The sequence below is a fragment of the Alligator sinensis genome, unplaced genomic scaffold (assembly GCF_000455745.1).
Source record: "Alligator sinensis unplaced genomic scaffold, ASM45574v1 scaffold1178_1, whole genome shotgun sequence".
Taxonomy (NCBI): domain Eukaryota; kingdom Metazoa; phylum Chordata; order Crocodylia; family Alligatoridae; genus Alligator; species Alligator sinensis.
In genome coordinates, this window is record NW_005842596.1 from 669,783 (window position 1) to 687,067 (window position 17,285).

The 17,285-nt window shown below is 41.2% G+C and overlaps 1 protein-coding gene and 1 long non-coding RNA gene across 3 annotated transcripts in view; one reads left to right on the forward strand and one right to left on the reverse strand.

Annotated features, from left to right (window-relative positions):
* The first annotated feature begins 3,280 nt into the window (after positions 1-3,280).
* GYG1 (glycogenin 1) overlaps positions 3,281-17,285 on the forward strand; it is a 22,897-nt gene continuing 8,892 nt past the window's right edge. The window contains exons 1-4 of the mRNA XM_025214707.1: positions 3,281-3,430; positions 6,991-7,165; positions 8,103-8,265; positions 15,529-15,655. Of these exons, the coding sequence (XP_025070492.1) occupies positions 7,070-7,165; positions 8,103-8,265; positions 15,529-15,655 (386 nt within the window). The 5' untranslated portion in view covers positions 3,281-3,430; positions 6,991-7,069. The remainder of the gene's footprint in view (positions 3,431-6,990; positions 7,166-8,102; positions 8,266-15,528; positions 15,656-17,285) is intronic.
* On the reverse strand, positions 3,808-17,272 carry LOC112551777. Of its 2 annotated transcripts, none has more exons than XR_003096093.1 (3): positions 16,321-17,272; positions 4,869-4,957; positions 3,808-3,968 (listed from the first exon to the last, which is right to left on the reverse strand). It is a non-coding gene; the product is annotated as an uncharacterized LOC112551777 (long non-coding RNA). The 2 variants fall into 2 exon arrangements; XR_003096094.1 differs by lacking the exon at positions 16,321-17,272 and adding an exon at positions 5,850-6,980.

A 17,285-nucleotide genomic window follows, 5' to 3' on the forward strand; every position in this document is an offset into this window, starting at 1 on the left:
TGGTAGAAAAAAATAACAGGTGGGAGACTAAAGCTATCTATAAACTTTTGACTACAACATACTTGCATGAGCCAGCTTTAAACAAACTAGTTAAAGCCACCTTGAACATTTCAACACTCTTCTTACTGTTTCCCTTACAATTTGCACTGGTGGGAAGATGATATGGACTGAAATGGGGAAGACTATAAGACTTCTGGCTCTCAGTCAGGAGAGGAAGAACAACTTGCTTAGCTACATGTGGCTGTATTTAGAACTGAAAAGGAAATTGCCTGATACTCTTACACTTTGTGCTTAAGCATGAACTAGGTTTTGAGTTGGTCCTGCATAAGCAGGATTTATATTTAATGGGGAAAATACCCTTATACTTGCTATCAAAAGTTGTCTTTCATGCTACATGGACTTGGCTTAGTCCAATATGATCCTCTTCCCAAAGGGCTATCTGAATAAAGCAAAACTGCTGTTCTGCATATTACAATCTCATTCCCTTTAATGCAGCAGTTGGGGGTCTCAACACATGTTTCTAGCCATCCCTTGCCTTCTCTGTTGGTTGTTCTCAACACAAATTTCAGTTTATTGGGATTATAAACTGCTACAGAAGAGGGAGTTTAGCTAATTTAAGAACTTCCTGTATTACTTGGTGGTACAGCATTAGTAAATATAGGTGTGTAGAACTCAAATATGCAGTTTTTAAAGTCAGGCAAGAAATGGTCAGGGACCACACAAGCATCTTAAAATCTTAAGGAACAAAGCTAGTCTGTCGGCAGTGAGACTACTGCCAGTGCCATAAGTCTAGAAAGCAGCTGGTGGAAGGTGGGGGAAGATTTTAAGGGTCAAAGGACATTACTGTGAGCACAATCCCTCTGTGTTTATGTGCAGCACACTGGCCCTTCAGTGAGTTTTTTATAAACGCTAAAAAATATATTTTATCTGCCAAAGCTAAAGTTAAACTCCATTCTTTGGGAACGTAGGAGGTGTAACTTCTGAACTTGGTAAGAACTTAAGTGTTCTGTAGTAAAAGAATGCTTACCTTGCTTAAGATGCACTACATGGCTGAAGTTTATATAGCTTGTGTTCAGACTGGCTTTTGAAGGGCAAAAATGACATGCGTGGTTCTGAAAAAATGTTGCATGACTGCTGGAGCTGTTGTTCAGTATTGGTGCTACTAGTTATTGAAGCTGGTAACAGGCAGAGAATCGTTTGCTGCTTATAAATAAGAATAATCAGTAATCGGACAACTCTCTGGACACAGCTGTGAATCATCTGTAATTTGACTTCCGAGCACTGGTAACTGAACTATACCTGATGCTCTGAATTACTCCTTATTAATTCAGATATTTAGCATCTTAGTAACTGCATAGAAAAGTGTGGTCTTTCCTATGCAGTAGTAACTTTTTGGTTACTTTAAACCTTCAAAGGAGTGCATTTTTTAAGGAGATCTACTTAACATTACTTCAGTTTGTCTTGCCTAGGGTCTATCCTGCTTGTGATGTCACCCTGAAATGGTCATTTTAGTAAATGGACCTCAAGCACATCTGTGTAGTAGTAAGAATGAGCCAGCATTAACATAATTAAAGCTTCTGGAAGTAAAACAATGCTCAAAGTTAGAAACTTTGAGTTTCACTACTAAAGTTTCAGTAAAAGCAATTCTCAGCACAGCTATTTATCTTGCTAAACAACTTTAATTGCTGTGGAAGCACTTCTACAGCAAGTGAGTAACAAGGATTTTTTTTTCCATTAAACTATTCTTTCTATACTAAGATGTAGACAGTCCTGAAAGGTCAAAGGTATAGCTACTCTTAAACTCAATTTAAAGTGGTAGAGCAGGACTGATACTGAACTTATCTTTAAACTATCTGTATCACTTTATTTGTAAAGTTGACTATGTTAAAGTTGTTGCTGGTTCATTCAATCTGGTTAAGACAGCAGTGACAAGTGCTTATAATTGTAACTTTAAGAATTACAGAGGCATCAGGGCATTGGATGCCTGTAATGTAGCTTGTAACAATACAAGTACTTATTGTGAACAGTGCTAAATATAACAGTGAAAACCATTGGCCTCTTATCACAAAGGAGATTATAATTCACTTCATTACATATTGTTGGATCAGAGCTAATATAACCCTTTACATTTAAAAGCTTGCATTCTCTTATTTACAATGGCAACCCTGCTATGCTACTAACTTAGCTCTTGAGAAGTCCACTCTGTAACGCTGTCAGCATCTAAATTTGGACTGTCCAGGTGGCAGTAGGCCATCCAGGGGGCTGCACCAGGGTGAGCCAGAGGCATACCCCCTACCCCCAAAGCCATATGAATGCAAAGGCCCCCCTCCCTTGCACTGTTGCATTGCACACATACTCTCCTCACCAATGCCCTGCCCTGCCTCCTGAGGGAGGGGGTGTGCAACCAAAACCAGAGTTGGGGGGTGAGGGGGCGGGAGCCTGCAGGCCACCAGTTGGACAGCCCTGATCTAAATCAATTAAATGTCTCGAGTCTACTGTAAAAGTAAAACATCTAATGTGGATAAAATGTGAACACTTCAGTGGCTTATTACTTTAGCTTTGGAGTCAGACTCCTTTCTGGCAAGCCTGCAGTTTAAAAAAAAAAAAAAAAAGCCTTAAATATGCAGCTAACTACCAAAAGTTTGGTCAGGTGGTTTCCAACTTTTTTGGACTCAAGACATCTCTATAGCTTCTGTGAATTGAGTAGTATTTAATCTCAAAAAAACTAACTTTTATATTACAGTGCTTACCTCCTTGCAGGCTAGGCAGTATAGCTGGGGAATTATTCAAGCAGGGGCAAGCTTGAGCCTGTGCTTCCCTGCTTAAATTACCTACTTATCCCCTCATACCTCATGGCTCCTTTCAAAGGGTCTGGCAGTACCCAGGGGGGCCCTGGCACCTTGGTTGAGAATCATGGTTCTAGGGTTTCTTTTGGTTGAGGAAATTTTGGTTAATAATGAAAAAACTCATATTTTTAGGTCCAAATTGCAAAAAAAGATAAACAAGTAGGATTTTTCTCCATACAACATGGACTATGCTTCCTACTCAAATCTAGGACTATCTATTAACTAGCCCATTATTCTAGTTGGGTAATAGATGGCAAGTTTCAACTTCTAGTTTGATATGTTGCTCTCCGCAACTGACTGAACCATAATAAATAACTTAATTACTCTTTAGATGATAATGCAGCTATTTACCTAAGATAGTACTATAGTTTTCAAATAACTAGCCAGAAATGCTGTGGTAGATTTAACTTGAACCATTATGAATACTAGCATAATTTCTCTCTTCCAGATCAGTCTTTTGTAACCCTAGCTACAAATGATTCCTATGTGAAAGGAGCACTGGTATTAGGTTCATCTCTACAACACTACAGAACAACAAAGAAGTTAACTGTGCTTGTAACGCCCCAAGTTTCAGATCCAGTGAGGTAGGTCATTTCAATATTTTTACGTTCTTGTGAAAACTGCTTGAATTTGGAGTTGAAACTGCTCACCGGCTTTGGAAGTTTGGATTAACACAAAACACTTGGGGCAGTAGATGCCAACTGGGGCTCCTTGAAATTCTAAGCTTCCTGCTTTAGTTGGAAAACTAAACCATCTCAAGGAAGACTGTCACTGACGTGCACTCTAAGGCCCCTGCTACACGTTACATATATTATGCAATTAACTGGTTAATTGTGCAGTACATTTAGACTGGCCACATGTGCAAAGTAATTATCACAATAAAAATGATTATCCATCTATAAAAAGGCCAACTAGCTATAAAGTTAGTACTTGAAAATACATAACCACGCTATAGTTGGTTTCTATCCAGCTTTAATTTGAATGTATAGCAGGTTCCTCAGTAGCCATCTAAGAGCGATGTTGAATTGGTTCTGGCAATATGATATGTGCTGATCAGAAGCAAGCGGGTAGTCCTGGGTCAGCAGTATTCCACACAGGCAGTAAAATCCCTTGATGCCTACCCTGTCAAATAAGGAAGTGAAATGCAATGAGATGATGGTCCAGAAGCTCAACACCACTAACCTGGTACTTGGGAGACCCAGGTCAAATATCCTGCTTCTGTTGACTTTTTGTGACACTTGTTAAGTGTCACTTTCAGAGATGAATTCCAAAGGTATGTACAATCCCCTTATCCAGCCAATAGAGAAAATAGCTTCCAAATAACACCTATGTGCTAAGTGGGTGGCATTTTACATTGAGCTACTCAGTGTAGGGGTCTGAAGCCAAGCACCACACCCATGGCAACTTACCATCTTAGGTGGGGAGGTGGTATAACCTTATAGCAGGGATGAGAACCAGGCTCCTCCTTCCCTGGGCTGAAGCATGAAGCCTCTTTCTCCTATGGGCTCCATTAATCTCGTATTCTTGGATACCCATTATCTTTCATCCACCAAGAGGGATAAGGTCCCCCACCCAAACTATTCTCGCCTGGTGGTAGAACACTCTCTGGGACACCAGAAAATTGAGTTGCCTCAGGTTAAGAGTCCATGAACCAGGTTTCCCACTTCCTGTGCAACACCTTTAGCCAAAAAGCTGTGGAAAAAGTTGTGTGAGAGGCAGCTGTACTATGAAATTATCAATCGGGTGTGCTGTGTGGGTGCTTAACTAAGGCTCTCAGACTTCAGGGATTCCTGATCTGATTCTGAGTCTCACCAGAGCTGAGATGACAGCTGGGTGCTTGATCTAGATTTGCTTCCATACAGGCCCAAGCCTAGGTCTAGCTGCTTTAGTAGTTACATGGCTGGATCACCTCAAATCTGCCAAAGTCCTGAGAATGACTTGGATCTGGGCCTGAGCCCTATCCATACAGTAGAGTATTACAACAGAGTATTTACTCTCTAACACAGGATGTCATGACATTACCATGTTAGAACACCCCACAGCATAAGTCCATATAGAAGTAGCTGAACTCCACCAACTGCCTGTGACCTCTGAAAGACCAGCATTAGAAACTGTCATGGAGACAAAAACAAATGGTTGCTTAGTGCTACAACCTGCATAGTTTATGTACTAAATAAACCCAGTTTATTCCACTCTAATTCATCAAATGCTTGTCATAAAAACTGAACTCCTGAGAATCTCTTCTTAGAAGAAGTGGCCCACAAAGTCTTAACTTTTGTATAGATTGAACAGCATACTTTAGGCCATGTCTCCTATTTCACTTCAGAATAGAGCATAAGAAAGCAACTGGACTAGTAATGCCACATGTTGCTGTCCAATACATAGCGCAGTACTTGACCAGAAGCTGTCACCTGGTCAGATAGCTGCATACCCTAACAAGAAACATCAAGTCAGCTGCTCAAGACCAAATGGAATACTTGTATCTAGTAGCCAAAAGCACTCACTCGTTAGATTAACAGCATTCTGTTTTAAGAGAATCTACTCCAGCCTGTTAAACTAGTGCCCTCTCTTGGAAGGCAGAAATGAAGGCATAAATAACATCATAAAATGAATTTTGCATAGGTAGTTGTAAGAGTGGAACTTGCATCAATCTTTCTCCAGTTGCAACACAATTAGGCTCAACAATAATCATACCATAATAAAAATAACAATTGGTTATCAAGGATCAATTTTGTAGCCGTGTTGGTCTGAGGAAGATACACAAAGTTCTTGGGTCAGAGGTGATATCTTTTATTAGACCAACTAAATAATAGCAAAAAACGTCCTTTCTTTGCAAGCTTTTAGGCACATATACCCTTCATCAGGCTGCGGAGAATTCAAAGATTGTAAAAGTATCCCAGGTAGAAAATAGTTGGTTACCAATTAACCCCCAAAGGGAAATAAGTGTATTAAATTCTAAACTTGGCTAATCAAAATGGTTCTTAGCATGTACTACTACACAACCTGATTCTCTGATAAGCTGTTCATGCTCAAGATGCCGTAGGTGGCTGGCTCAGCCTAGAGCACCAGTACAAGATAAAAATGCCAGGGGACCTGAAATAAAGAAGAAAAAACTTTTTTCTTTTCTTTTTTCTTTCAATACGACTGTCTCAGCCTAATGTTGTGCGTCTCTTGGGGTTTTTTTTTCTTAACCTATTGGTGCATGTCCAGTCACTATGTTATTTGAATATCAGCCTTTAAAGTAGATATAAAAGTACTCTACAAAATTTTACCTGTAAGCAAAGGGAAGCAAGCTACAGTCTGATTACTCGCCTTCATCTCTTCTGAACTTAGTTAAGTTTCACTTAACCATGACTATCTGACTACCCATCATCAACCATTATGTCTGATTTCCCCCCTAGCTTTTAAAGGTTACATACTGCAATTATGGCATGCCAGTGGTTAGGATTCAGTTGCTGTCCATTGTACTGCACGAGCTCCTCTAAGGAACAGTAAGTAGTTAGTAGAATGATCACAGATTCACTTAAGTTTAGGGCTGGAAGGGACCTTGTGAGATCATCAGGTCCAAATCAAAATCTGTCACTTCACCAATAACTAGTTCTTGGTGTCTGGCTCGTGCAAACCCTTTGGCAAAGTCAAGCTACCTAGATGAGCTTTAGTTGACCTACGTACATGAAAGAGGGTTTTGTTATCATTACTGCAGACCCTTTCAGAAATGCAGGCTTTGGTAACTAGATTTTTCAAAAATAGAAAAGCTTAGTGGACAAGAACTTTGTCTGGGCAACTTGAAGTCCACCTCAAATGGTACCAAAAGCACATCACACCCAAGACCCAATCTAGTGGCATGGATATACACAAGCAAATTACTGCAAAGTAAAAGAGGGCAGGAATTTTTACTTCAGTCCTTTCATGGTAAGTGCAGCCTAAGATACCACAGACTAGCTTTTAGCTACTACAGTAAGTGTGGATATGGGCCATTAGGGTGGAATAGCAGACATGCTATAATTCCCATGTTTTGCTTACCTTGCAGTAACTTATTTGTGCCCAAGCCATTTTGGCTCCCTAATGCACTTTGGGTAAAAACAGCACTATCCGCAGGTTGGATATGGAAATAATGCTTAGACAATACTAAATCTTTCCACAGGAAGGTGCTGGAAAAGGTATTCGATGACGTTGTATTGGTAGATATCTTGGACAGTGGGGATTCAGCTCACCTAGCGCTAATGAAAAGACCTGAACTGGGTATTACCTTAACAAAACTCCACTGCTGGGAACTGACTCAGTATTCAAAATGTGTATTCATGGATGCAGACACAATGGTAAGTTTGTGTGTGGTGTGTGTTGCAATATGCTTCTGTCTAGCCTTTCCATAATTGGGCCCATAATTTGGTAAATGGTGGCAAAAGTTTAATGACTTGATTGACCCTGTGACAAGGATGTTCCTTATAACTGTCTTATGATATGGGACCTGTGGCGAAAGCTTGTCATGGATTTGAGTACATATGGTATCAAGGTAACTTTGACTTTAAGATGATGCCTCCAAAAGTAGAGACAGTTATATAAAATGTTATAAACCTGTTATGTGTAGAACCCAATTATTGTCTTTAAATTCTTACCACCCCCCACCACCACTACAATCTGGGAAAGTGGCAGTAGAGGCAAACAGTAGCAGGGGATCAGGCAGCAAAGAGTTAAGCAACCTGCCCCTTGCCCTGTCCCCCCTTAAATATCCTCAGTTGCAGCTTTGGCCTGGGCATGAAGCAGATAATGGCTCCAGCCCCTGGCCAGTCAGGCCGCAGTAGTTGTGGCAGTGGCAGCTCTGGCCATGGGTCAGAGTTGGAGCTAGGGCTGGAGCTGCCTTCATCACCACCACCACTACTGTTGCCTGGCTAGGCTGGAGCTGGAGACGCTCTGTGCCCAGGTTAGAGGAGGACCAGAGCCACCACTGTCAGTAACTGGAAGGGGTGTGGGTAGGAAAGGGAACAGTCTGCACAGGGACAGCAGCTGCAACTCAGACTCCAACCCCAAGTGTAGGTTGGGACTGGAGCTGCAGCAGTTGCCTATTCCTCAGCCCCTATCCTGCTTTGTACTCTAATCCAAGACAAGGAGCTATTTTTCCCCGTGTTGAATGGGGAAAAACCTCACATAGGATTTGAGTAAATACAGTATCTTGGGATGACTGGCAACTCCACTAAGATGAAATGCCACAAAATTCTAGCCTAGGAATGATAACAATCTTATTTTTCCTACAACTAGGTCTTGGCAAACATTGATGAGCTTTTTGAGAGAGAGGAGCTATCTGCAGCACCAGATCCAGGCTGGCCTGACTGTTTTAATTCTGGAGTTTTTGTTTATCGACCTTCCATTGAAACATACAATGAGCTGTTACAACTTGCCACAGAGAAGGGTAGCTTTGATGGTATGTACGGACTCTTACTGAAGAACTGTTAAAATGCTATGGGCGGGGAATAGCTCCTTAGCTCTTTGCCCTTCCAATTCTCAACTGTTGGCCTAGTGCACAATTAGAATCTTAAAATACCATTTTTGTTGCCTGTCTTCAGGAAACTTTATTTACACTTAAACAGTCCGACTGATAATACTGGGAATTATCATTAACTTATTAATGTCTGAAGGCCTTGTCACTTTAAGGGCAGTCAGGCAGCTAGCAGGTGCCTGATGGTGGCAGCCATTCTGAGAGCAAGGGTCAGCCCAGGTGGAAACATTGCCTGGCTGAGCTGCAGCAGGAAGGTAAGAGCAGGAGGCTCTTGGTCCTGGGCATGAATTAGAATTGCACCCTGCTGGGGATGGGTAGTCTGGTGGGGCTCCTAGTGGCGCAGGAACCCCCAGGAAATGCTAGGCCACTTACCACCCTGGTGAAAGGTGGGTCAGAGCACCTTAACCCCTAGCCCCCATAATTCGGTGGGTACGAGGGCCAGGCACAGCTATGGCCACCTGAGCCTGCAGGGGAGGAAGACCCCAGAGGCCCCTGGTCGGGGATAGTTGTGTGGCCATGGAGAGGGCAGTTGTGAAGGCCTCAGAGGGCAGGGATGTAGGTGGCCCTGCAGAGAGTAGGGTTGAGCAGGAGTATGCCTGAAGGACTGTGAGAATGGGGCTGAGTAGGGCTGAACTGGGAGTAAGCCTGAAGGGCAGCACAAGGGCCAGCCCCAGGAGTAGTTGATTGTGAGGATAAGACACCCAGGGAGGGGCATGGTGTAGAGGCCCTAGAGTGGGCACAGTGGGGAACCCCATGTGTGGGGAAGAGGCCAAGGTATGTTCATGGATGCCTTAGGCCATAGTTTGGGTGAGAAGCTGGGGGGCAGGGTTCAGCCAGAGAGTTAAGGGCGATTCCTGACCCCAGCAAGTCCTCCACCGCAAGGAGGCAGAGTGTGGGTCAAAAGAAAGACCTAAAGGTTGAGCACAATGACCTGCTGCTCCAGGGAGGGAGTGAGAGTCCCTGTGAGACCCAGGAGCACCAGTTGTGGTGTGTGTGTGTCATCTGCAAGGCTTGTGATGTAGTACAGGGATGGCTGGAGCTGAATACATAGGCCCAGGAGAACAGGGCTGCCAAAGGGCAGCCTCCTACCTGGGTAGTGTAATCATTTTTCCATCAAAGCATGGCAAGCAAGAGAGGCGAGCCGTTAGCCCAGAAATGGAGATGGGCCAACTCCTAATCGGCCCCGGGAAGGCCCCTGTTACAGGCCTATATGGACCTCAGGCAGTTCGTGTACCCTTTTAAAAGCAGGGAAGGTAGATAATCTGCCAAATTAGGTTTAGCAGCCTTTACTAAAAGGATTCTTTCAAGCTCTGCTAGGAGACTGGCTTTCAGATTTCACACCCAACACTGCATCCAGCATCTTAGACAAGCTATTCTCTAATGGGTTACTCCCCTAAAGTTGTACTCCCCTAAAACACTCAGATCAATTGCAGATTGCTTTAGGTATCTATTGCTTGTCCAGAAGCCTGCTAAATCGCTTCAAATGGTTCTCAGCAATAATTTGCACTGAACCCTATTGGAAATGACTATGTACTCTATGGTAACTTGAGTAACCATTCATGTGGTAACACTTATCAGTTTTATGCTTGGGTATTTTAAAACCTTTCCCACTGAATTTGAAAAAGATTGAGATATTAAGGGTGCTACTGAGTTAACAGAAACAGATAAAGTGTTCCTTAAATGTATGGGAAGCAATTTTCAGTCTGGCATTCTGTATCTCTCCTAGTATTACTACAATTGAAGTAAACTAGACCAAGTCTCAAAAAAAAATTTTTTTTAAGTTGTGACTAATACAAAAAACTTTAAGTTCTCACAAGTGTAACAATTCTTACCCTTATCCCTCAACAGCTAACAAGAAATTGTTCACCTGTCTCAGACTGACAATTGAACTCTCAGCTGAAGATAGTCTTATCAAAAGTGCTATTAATCTTCAAGGCAAAATTTCCTAGCTCCTACATTCAAATAGGCACGTTGCTCAAAGTAAAAACTAAACTTAATCTCAACATAGTAAAACTGACCCTTATGTGTGATACTTTAAAACATCAGAATGCCAACTGCTGGTAAGGGAATAACTGGTAGAGGAATACTGTACAGCAAAACTTTTTTTGGTAGCGGTTTTTAGAGTTAGGCTTGCTTCTCAGCTATCAATGCTCCATAACAGTGGAGAAATACTGGTTCAGCTAACATGAGTTAATTTTCAACTAGCTTTTATTTCATCATGGCTTAACTAAGATCAAGACCATTTTACTTTAACTACTACCCATTACTGTATAAATCTGTTGCTGAAGTAGCAGAGTACCTGATGGCCTAAATATAGCTTTGAGCAAGATTTAGCCTTAGAAGCAGTAGAAAAGTTCTGGCATTTTGTTTGAAATAATTCTTAAGGTATTCTTCAGTGCAATCAACAGTAAAGGAATTATCAATGGGCTATGGTACTACACTAGATCTTCTGGATGGAACACAGAATCACATCCTAAGTATATTAAGCCACAAATTCATCTCTATTGCTGTTAATGGAAGTATGGGTGTTTTTAGTTTCTTAAAAGAATTACAAAGTATGCTACAGCATTTTGAAAGCATACTCCTGTGTTTCAGCTTCAGATGGTCTCCCACTAATGAGAGAGATCAACTGGATGTAATAGTCAGCACTTGCTGACTCTCACTAGACAATCTGACTCTAACTACATGCACTTACAAATGGATAAGGCTGAAACTGATGATAAAATGTAAGGTGACAACCATAGGTCTTTATTAAGTCAACTTCCAAAATCACAAGCTGAATGACCCAGCTCTGTCACCTAATTACTGAAACTCCAAACAGACTGACTACTCGTGTCCTATATAGTATATATCTACTGATGATGAGAACCAAAATCATCTTAATTTTAAATGTTGATGAACCTTTCTTCCTTGCAGGGGGAAAGAGCTTACCGTCCCCTTTATGCTTCCCAATCCAAAGAATCTAGTGCCCCAGACAAGTATCTGTTCACCCTGTTCTTGAAAACTTCCAGGGATGGAAAATCCACGGTTTCTCTAGACAGCCTATTCCAATGCTTGACCACCCTAATAGTCAGAAAGTTCCTTCTAATCTCCAAGCTAAATTTCACCTGCTACAGCTTGTAGCCATTGCTCTTAGACCTGTCCCCTACAGTCACAGAGAAAAGGTCATCTCCATCTGCTCTGTATTCACCCTTCAGGTATTTGAAGACTATTATCAAATCCCCCCTCCCTCCCCAACCTTCTCTTCTCCAGGCTAAATTAACCCCAGTTCTTTCAGCGTTTTCTCATAAGTCTAGTCTCCCAGGCCCCTAACCATTGTTTCTGTGCTGGATATTTTCCAAACTGTCTGCATCCTTTAAGAAGTATGGAGCCCAAAACTGGACACAGTAGTCCAGGTGAGGCTTCACTAGTGCTGATTAGAGCAGAAAAATAACTTCAGTTCATTTTCAAGTTATACTTCTATTAATACAGTTCAGCATACTATTTGCTTTTTTATCACAAAGAGCACATTGGCTCATTCAGTTTATGGTCTACTGTAATCCCCAAGTCCTTCTCTGTATAGTGTAGCCTAGCCAGTCATTCTCCAGTCTGTATTTGTGTATGCTTCTGTAAAGAAAATCTACCCCATGGTGTCTCTGATCCTTTTCAAGAGTTGGTCTCTCTGCACAGGCCAGCTAACTTTCTATGCCTCACACAATTTAGTTGGCTCTCCTCTAGGCTAGAACCCTAGCCAGTGGTTCTGCAAGTTGCTCTGAAGTACAACAAGATAAAGAAATTGTCATAATTAAACAATATTATGTTAAAATGGTATTGATATCAAATTCATCTCTGGGGGGGGCGGGCTAGAAATAGCTACTTTCAAGTACTGAAACATAATGGAAGGGGAAGAAGCAGGAGGTACAAAACAACACACAGGACTAGATAGTGAAGAAAACATACCTTTTTCTAAGACTACTCCTATGTGCTTGCTTGCTTGCACATAGGAGGGAAAAATATTTGAACTCATAGTGGAATCTTAGACTGAAAAATTGTAGTTGATTTAAAGCAGGGTAGACAGATCATAGTTCAGGTTTGTCTAACTCGGGCATTAGAATTTAGAGCCAAGATGCCTGGTATTCTGGCAACTAAATTAATAAGCAGGTCAAATCTGGGAACAGACTTCTAGTGTTATAGATGCCTAAATGGCATCAGGGTTTCCCAACTACAGTTACAGTTGCTGATTTTGGCTTGGAAAGCTTTCCCAGGAACAAAGAGCACACACCACCACTAAGCTTCTTTTCATCTTTCAATTATTCCACTTGTCAATTCTAATATATTATTGCGGTAAAATAATAGCTTTATTGGAGGAAAGCTATTGATAAAAACAATACACCATTATCCCTTCAAGATTCCTTTTGGTTCTACCAGTACAAGCTCAATAAGTGAATTTATTCTTTGGTTTCTCAAAGGCAGTTAATATTAACTATAGTAAGGAAAGCTCCCAGCTTGAGTTTGTTCTAATACTTGCTCAGCATTGTGACACATGAATAGGTATCTATGGGTGCATCTACACATGCAGTTACTCCAACTCAAACTCGTACACAGTTCATACTGAAGTCAGCTGCTCCCAGGTGTAGCATCTACATGTGCACCCCAGATCACAACAACTCCAAGCTGGGGCAGAGCAGCCCAGGGGGTTAGTTCCAGGCTCCAGATGGCAGCATCAGGTGACAAAGGAGCTAGCTGGGGCATTAGGATGCTACAGTGCAGGGCTGCCTGGCAGGGCGCACGTGTAAATGGTGATGCTTTACTGAGGAGCTAATTACTTGGCTTCACAGTAAAGCGCATGTGTAGATGCAATTGTACTTCTTCCTCAGTTGATTTTTTTTTAATTGGCCTTGATTCAGAAAAGTTATAGAATTGGCCTAGTGGTAGGGTAGCAGATATAACATTGCTTCATAGATCTCTGTAGGTGGAAGTTGACATGCAATCCCCTCCAACTTAGGCTCTTACTTGGTAGAAGCTAAACAAAAAGGGGTTTCCAAAACTAAGGAGGGAGGGGAATGTTACCTCTCATCTGTCAAATACTTAAAGCTATTTAGTTGACTTGCACATTCTTTCAGAACTTGAATGTTCTCTCTTGAAACTTTGCCTCTAAAAATATGATTTGACCACAAAAGCATAACTTGAATTTGTCTAGTAATATTTCAGGTCTCCTTGCAATTTTCTTTATAATTTGGTGCATCTTCTGGAAACACTTACATTTATTAAACCAAGAAGCCATCTACTGTGGTTCCTGATGTTTTGAATTCAGAGCAGTCTTAAGCGCTCATTCCACGCATGAACTAGAGCATAAAACATTTTAAACTGGATAACTCAATTTGAATGCATTTCATACAATAGATCTCAAATTCTTGTAGAAGCTGGAATTTTGATAACCCAGCAAATTGCCGCCTTAGGAAATGTTTTGTTTTGTTTTTTTTGGAGGAGGGAGGCCAGGAGAGGGAATTGGAACAAGGGAAGCAGTCTTACAGGATTGCTTTGTTTTTAATAGACTCTTGATAAACTAACCCTGGGCTCTTGTTTTTACCACCTTACAATTGGTACGAAGATAACATCAGAAATGAGTCCACTGTATTTGAAGTTCAGAATGCTGCCTACCCTTCTGGAACTAAAAGCAGTACTTAAATCACAAAACTTTTCTATTTTACTTCAGCTGAACTTGAAGCTGAGAATGAAAATGAAGAGAAAACACTGGCAGTTATGACATTAGGATTCCCAAGTCTTGCTACTTGTTGAGAATCAAAATTGCCTAAACAATCTTTCATAGGCTACAAACAGATATTGCATTTGCCTTGGGATAAACCATTTTATCCCAGAACAAAGGGCACCTATATACATGTGTTGGACATCTGCTCCAACATGTGCTACTTGGCACATGTCAGAGCAGACTTGATTACAGGCAGTCCTCAACTTAGAACATTTTGAGTTGCACCATTTCACAATTACGTTTATAAACCGACACCCTGTTTCAATTTTGACGTCGGTTTCAACTTTACAATTCTTGATCTGATGCAACACCGTGCCAGCGAACAAGTTTGCTGTGTCACCCATCTCCCTGGAGAACATCTGTCCAAACTTCCGTGGACACTTTGTTTAAGAAAGCAGCCAAGACTCCAGAAAAGCCTGCAGCCAAGAGCCTTTCAAAGTCAGCAAAGTCACCTCAAATAAGTCCTTCCAAATCAATATGATTGCTATTTACAATATAAATACATTAAACTATATTACTCGTCTATAATTGATTGAGTACAAAATTTTGGGGTATTTTTGGTGAATATAAGGTATCAGGCCTTGATTCAGGAACCAATCCCCCATTTATAACATTGTTTCTTTTGAAAAAGTCGGTTCAGAGTTGCAACGTTTTGACTTAAGACGCAGTTTTCAGAAGCCAATTGTGTCATAAGTCCAAGGACTGCCTGTAATAGTCTACTGGAGTATGTTAAGGAGCTCCAGCTGCTTCCGTGTCATGTCTATTCAGTGTTCCTGTGCTTCAAAATGGTGGTGGGGGCACTTGAACTAAAAGCTTGCCATTTTGAAGTGTGGGATGCTGAATACATGTGGTGCTGCAGGCACTTTAATTAGAGCAGCTCTAGTCTTTTAGAGCTGCTCTAATTAAAGTGCCCATCCCTGGTGCCCATTAAAGTGCTCCACCCTGGAGCATGTGTATAGATGCCCAAAAAGTGCAGTCACTCAGATGTCCATGTTCATTGTCCTAGGATAAATTCTAAAAAGGCTGTCATGATAAGGAGTTCTAGGACTTTGTTCCAGGACACTGCAAAGTATGTCTGAACAGTTGTCCCAGGGTTACATAACTGATTAAATGGCCAAAAAGCAGCAGTGCATTCAGCATCTTTCTAAACCCTGATTTGAGTAGCGTGTACACATGCCTACCCTGGGATAGTTCTGTCCTGGGACAAACACAGGCACAACTTGTCCAATAACAAATGTGGCATACAAGTGGGGAGAGATTCATTAGAAATGTCCATACCATTATGGAAGAAACTTTCAAGTAGCACTTGGAGGCAAAACAGAAAAGGTTTACTGGAAATGCCCAGCTTGTGATTGGGAAGAATTTCACAACTACTTGTAGAAATTCTAAAATGGGAATTTTTGAAGCCTACTAACTATTTCTCTCTCTTCCCTTTTCAGGAGGGGACCAGGGGTTACTAAACACTTTCTTCAGCAGCTGGGCAACAACAGATATCAGCAAGCATCTACCATTTATTTATAACTTGAGCAGTATTTCTATATACTCATACCTCCCAGCATTTAAAGTGTAAGTTCAAAATATTTAAATATATATGTTTTAGCTACTCTATGGGCCAGACCTTATAGAGCTTCCTATGTAGTTAATCTCTTGCTGTATATAACTTAATTCACTGAAACCAGTTCAAAATGGCAATTCAGGGCTTAGGCCAGTTAAGAGACGTGGTGGCAAATGCTCTCTTAGAGCCTGGTTACCACACTTACTCTGTGGTGCATATAAAATTCTATATAAGAATCATGCCTTTGTAATTTACACTAAGATCAGAGCAGAGATGAGCAACTAGTCCTTGACAGTTGTTGGAGGTAGCTGCTATGACAGCACCTTGTAACTAGGAGGTAGAGGAGCAGAAAATAAAACTTGTATATAGCAATTTGCTCCAGGATCACTCTAGACTCACAGCACTTAAAACTGCTGTAGTTCTGACTTTTCCTAGTTTAGGGCTGTAGAATTTCTGTTCCTTGTTAGCATCCCTGGTCCAAGCCCTTAACCAACCAACCTTGTTTTAAACAATGTAATGAACTGTTCTTAGTAAAAGAATAAATCAAAACAAATATAACTGGCATTTACAAGGTTCAGTCTTCTAATGTTGCCTCCGTCAATGGCAGCAACTCTGTCCCATGAGTTAGTATAAGGGCAGTTGACAGGCACTTCTAACTGAGAGCACAACTCTTTACCTCTTGTATTGGTAGTCCATATTGCTCTACCTAGGAGCATTCTTTGGCTGAACTCCAACAGACTTCATCCAAAGTCAATATGGGCTCAGTTTTGTGGTGACTTGCCTTCCCCTCTGACTTCCATGTTCTCAAAACTAAGCAAGGTAGCTGAGGCTGACAGGTGTCTAGAGTATACATTGACACTTTTTAAAGAGAGAAAAAAGCTGAACAAATCATGTTGCATTGCCCTTAATTAAATGGAAGTCTGTTTAATCAGATAATTTCCCCCTCTAATCTTCACTCTACCTTGTATCAGTCTTCCCTGACCTGTAGGGACAGCTGCTTGGAAAACTGGCTTTTATTCTTCTGCCTGCTATAGAAAATGATTGTGCCATTAAGGACCCATTCTCTCCAACTGTAACAGAAGTGGGAGCTTTCCTACCCTGCTTCTATTCTTGAACTAATTCTGTCACCCTGTATAATCTTCAAATGGTTACAAGCTATAATACAACTAGACTATTGGTGCTAACTTCAGAAATAAGTGAAAAGCAATTGCATTTGATACCTAAATGACATCAAGTTATTAGACTAAAGCAGCAGTTCACATTAAGCAAGACCATTGCTGGCTCAGCTTCCAGCTATGTCTTGTGATCAGAACATCTGAAATACTGGCAGTCTAAAATTGGAACACCTATTTTAAGAAGCATATGTAAGCCAGAGATTCTTACTTAAATAGTCAGTATTAAATGGTATTTGTTAAGCTAACAGTTATTGTGATGTGTATACCCTACTTGGCTTCTGATAGGTTGGTCATATGACAGTGAGGGTTTATAATTGACCTTTCTGTTGTTAGTCAGCCGGATTTACTTGGCTCTTGACAACTTCCTTCTTACCAAGTTGACTCAAACTAACTGAGGCTTAACTGAAGCCTTCAGGAAAAGAACGGGCTTCAGACACTAAAAGTAATGCTCCCCCACCCCCCTCCA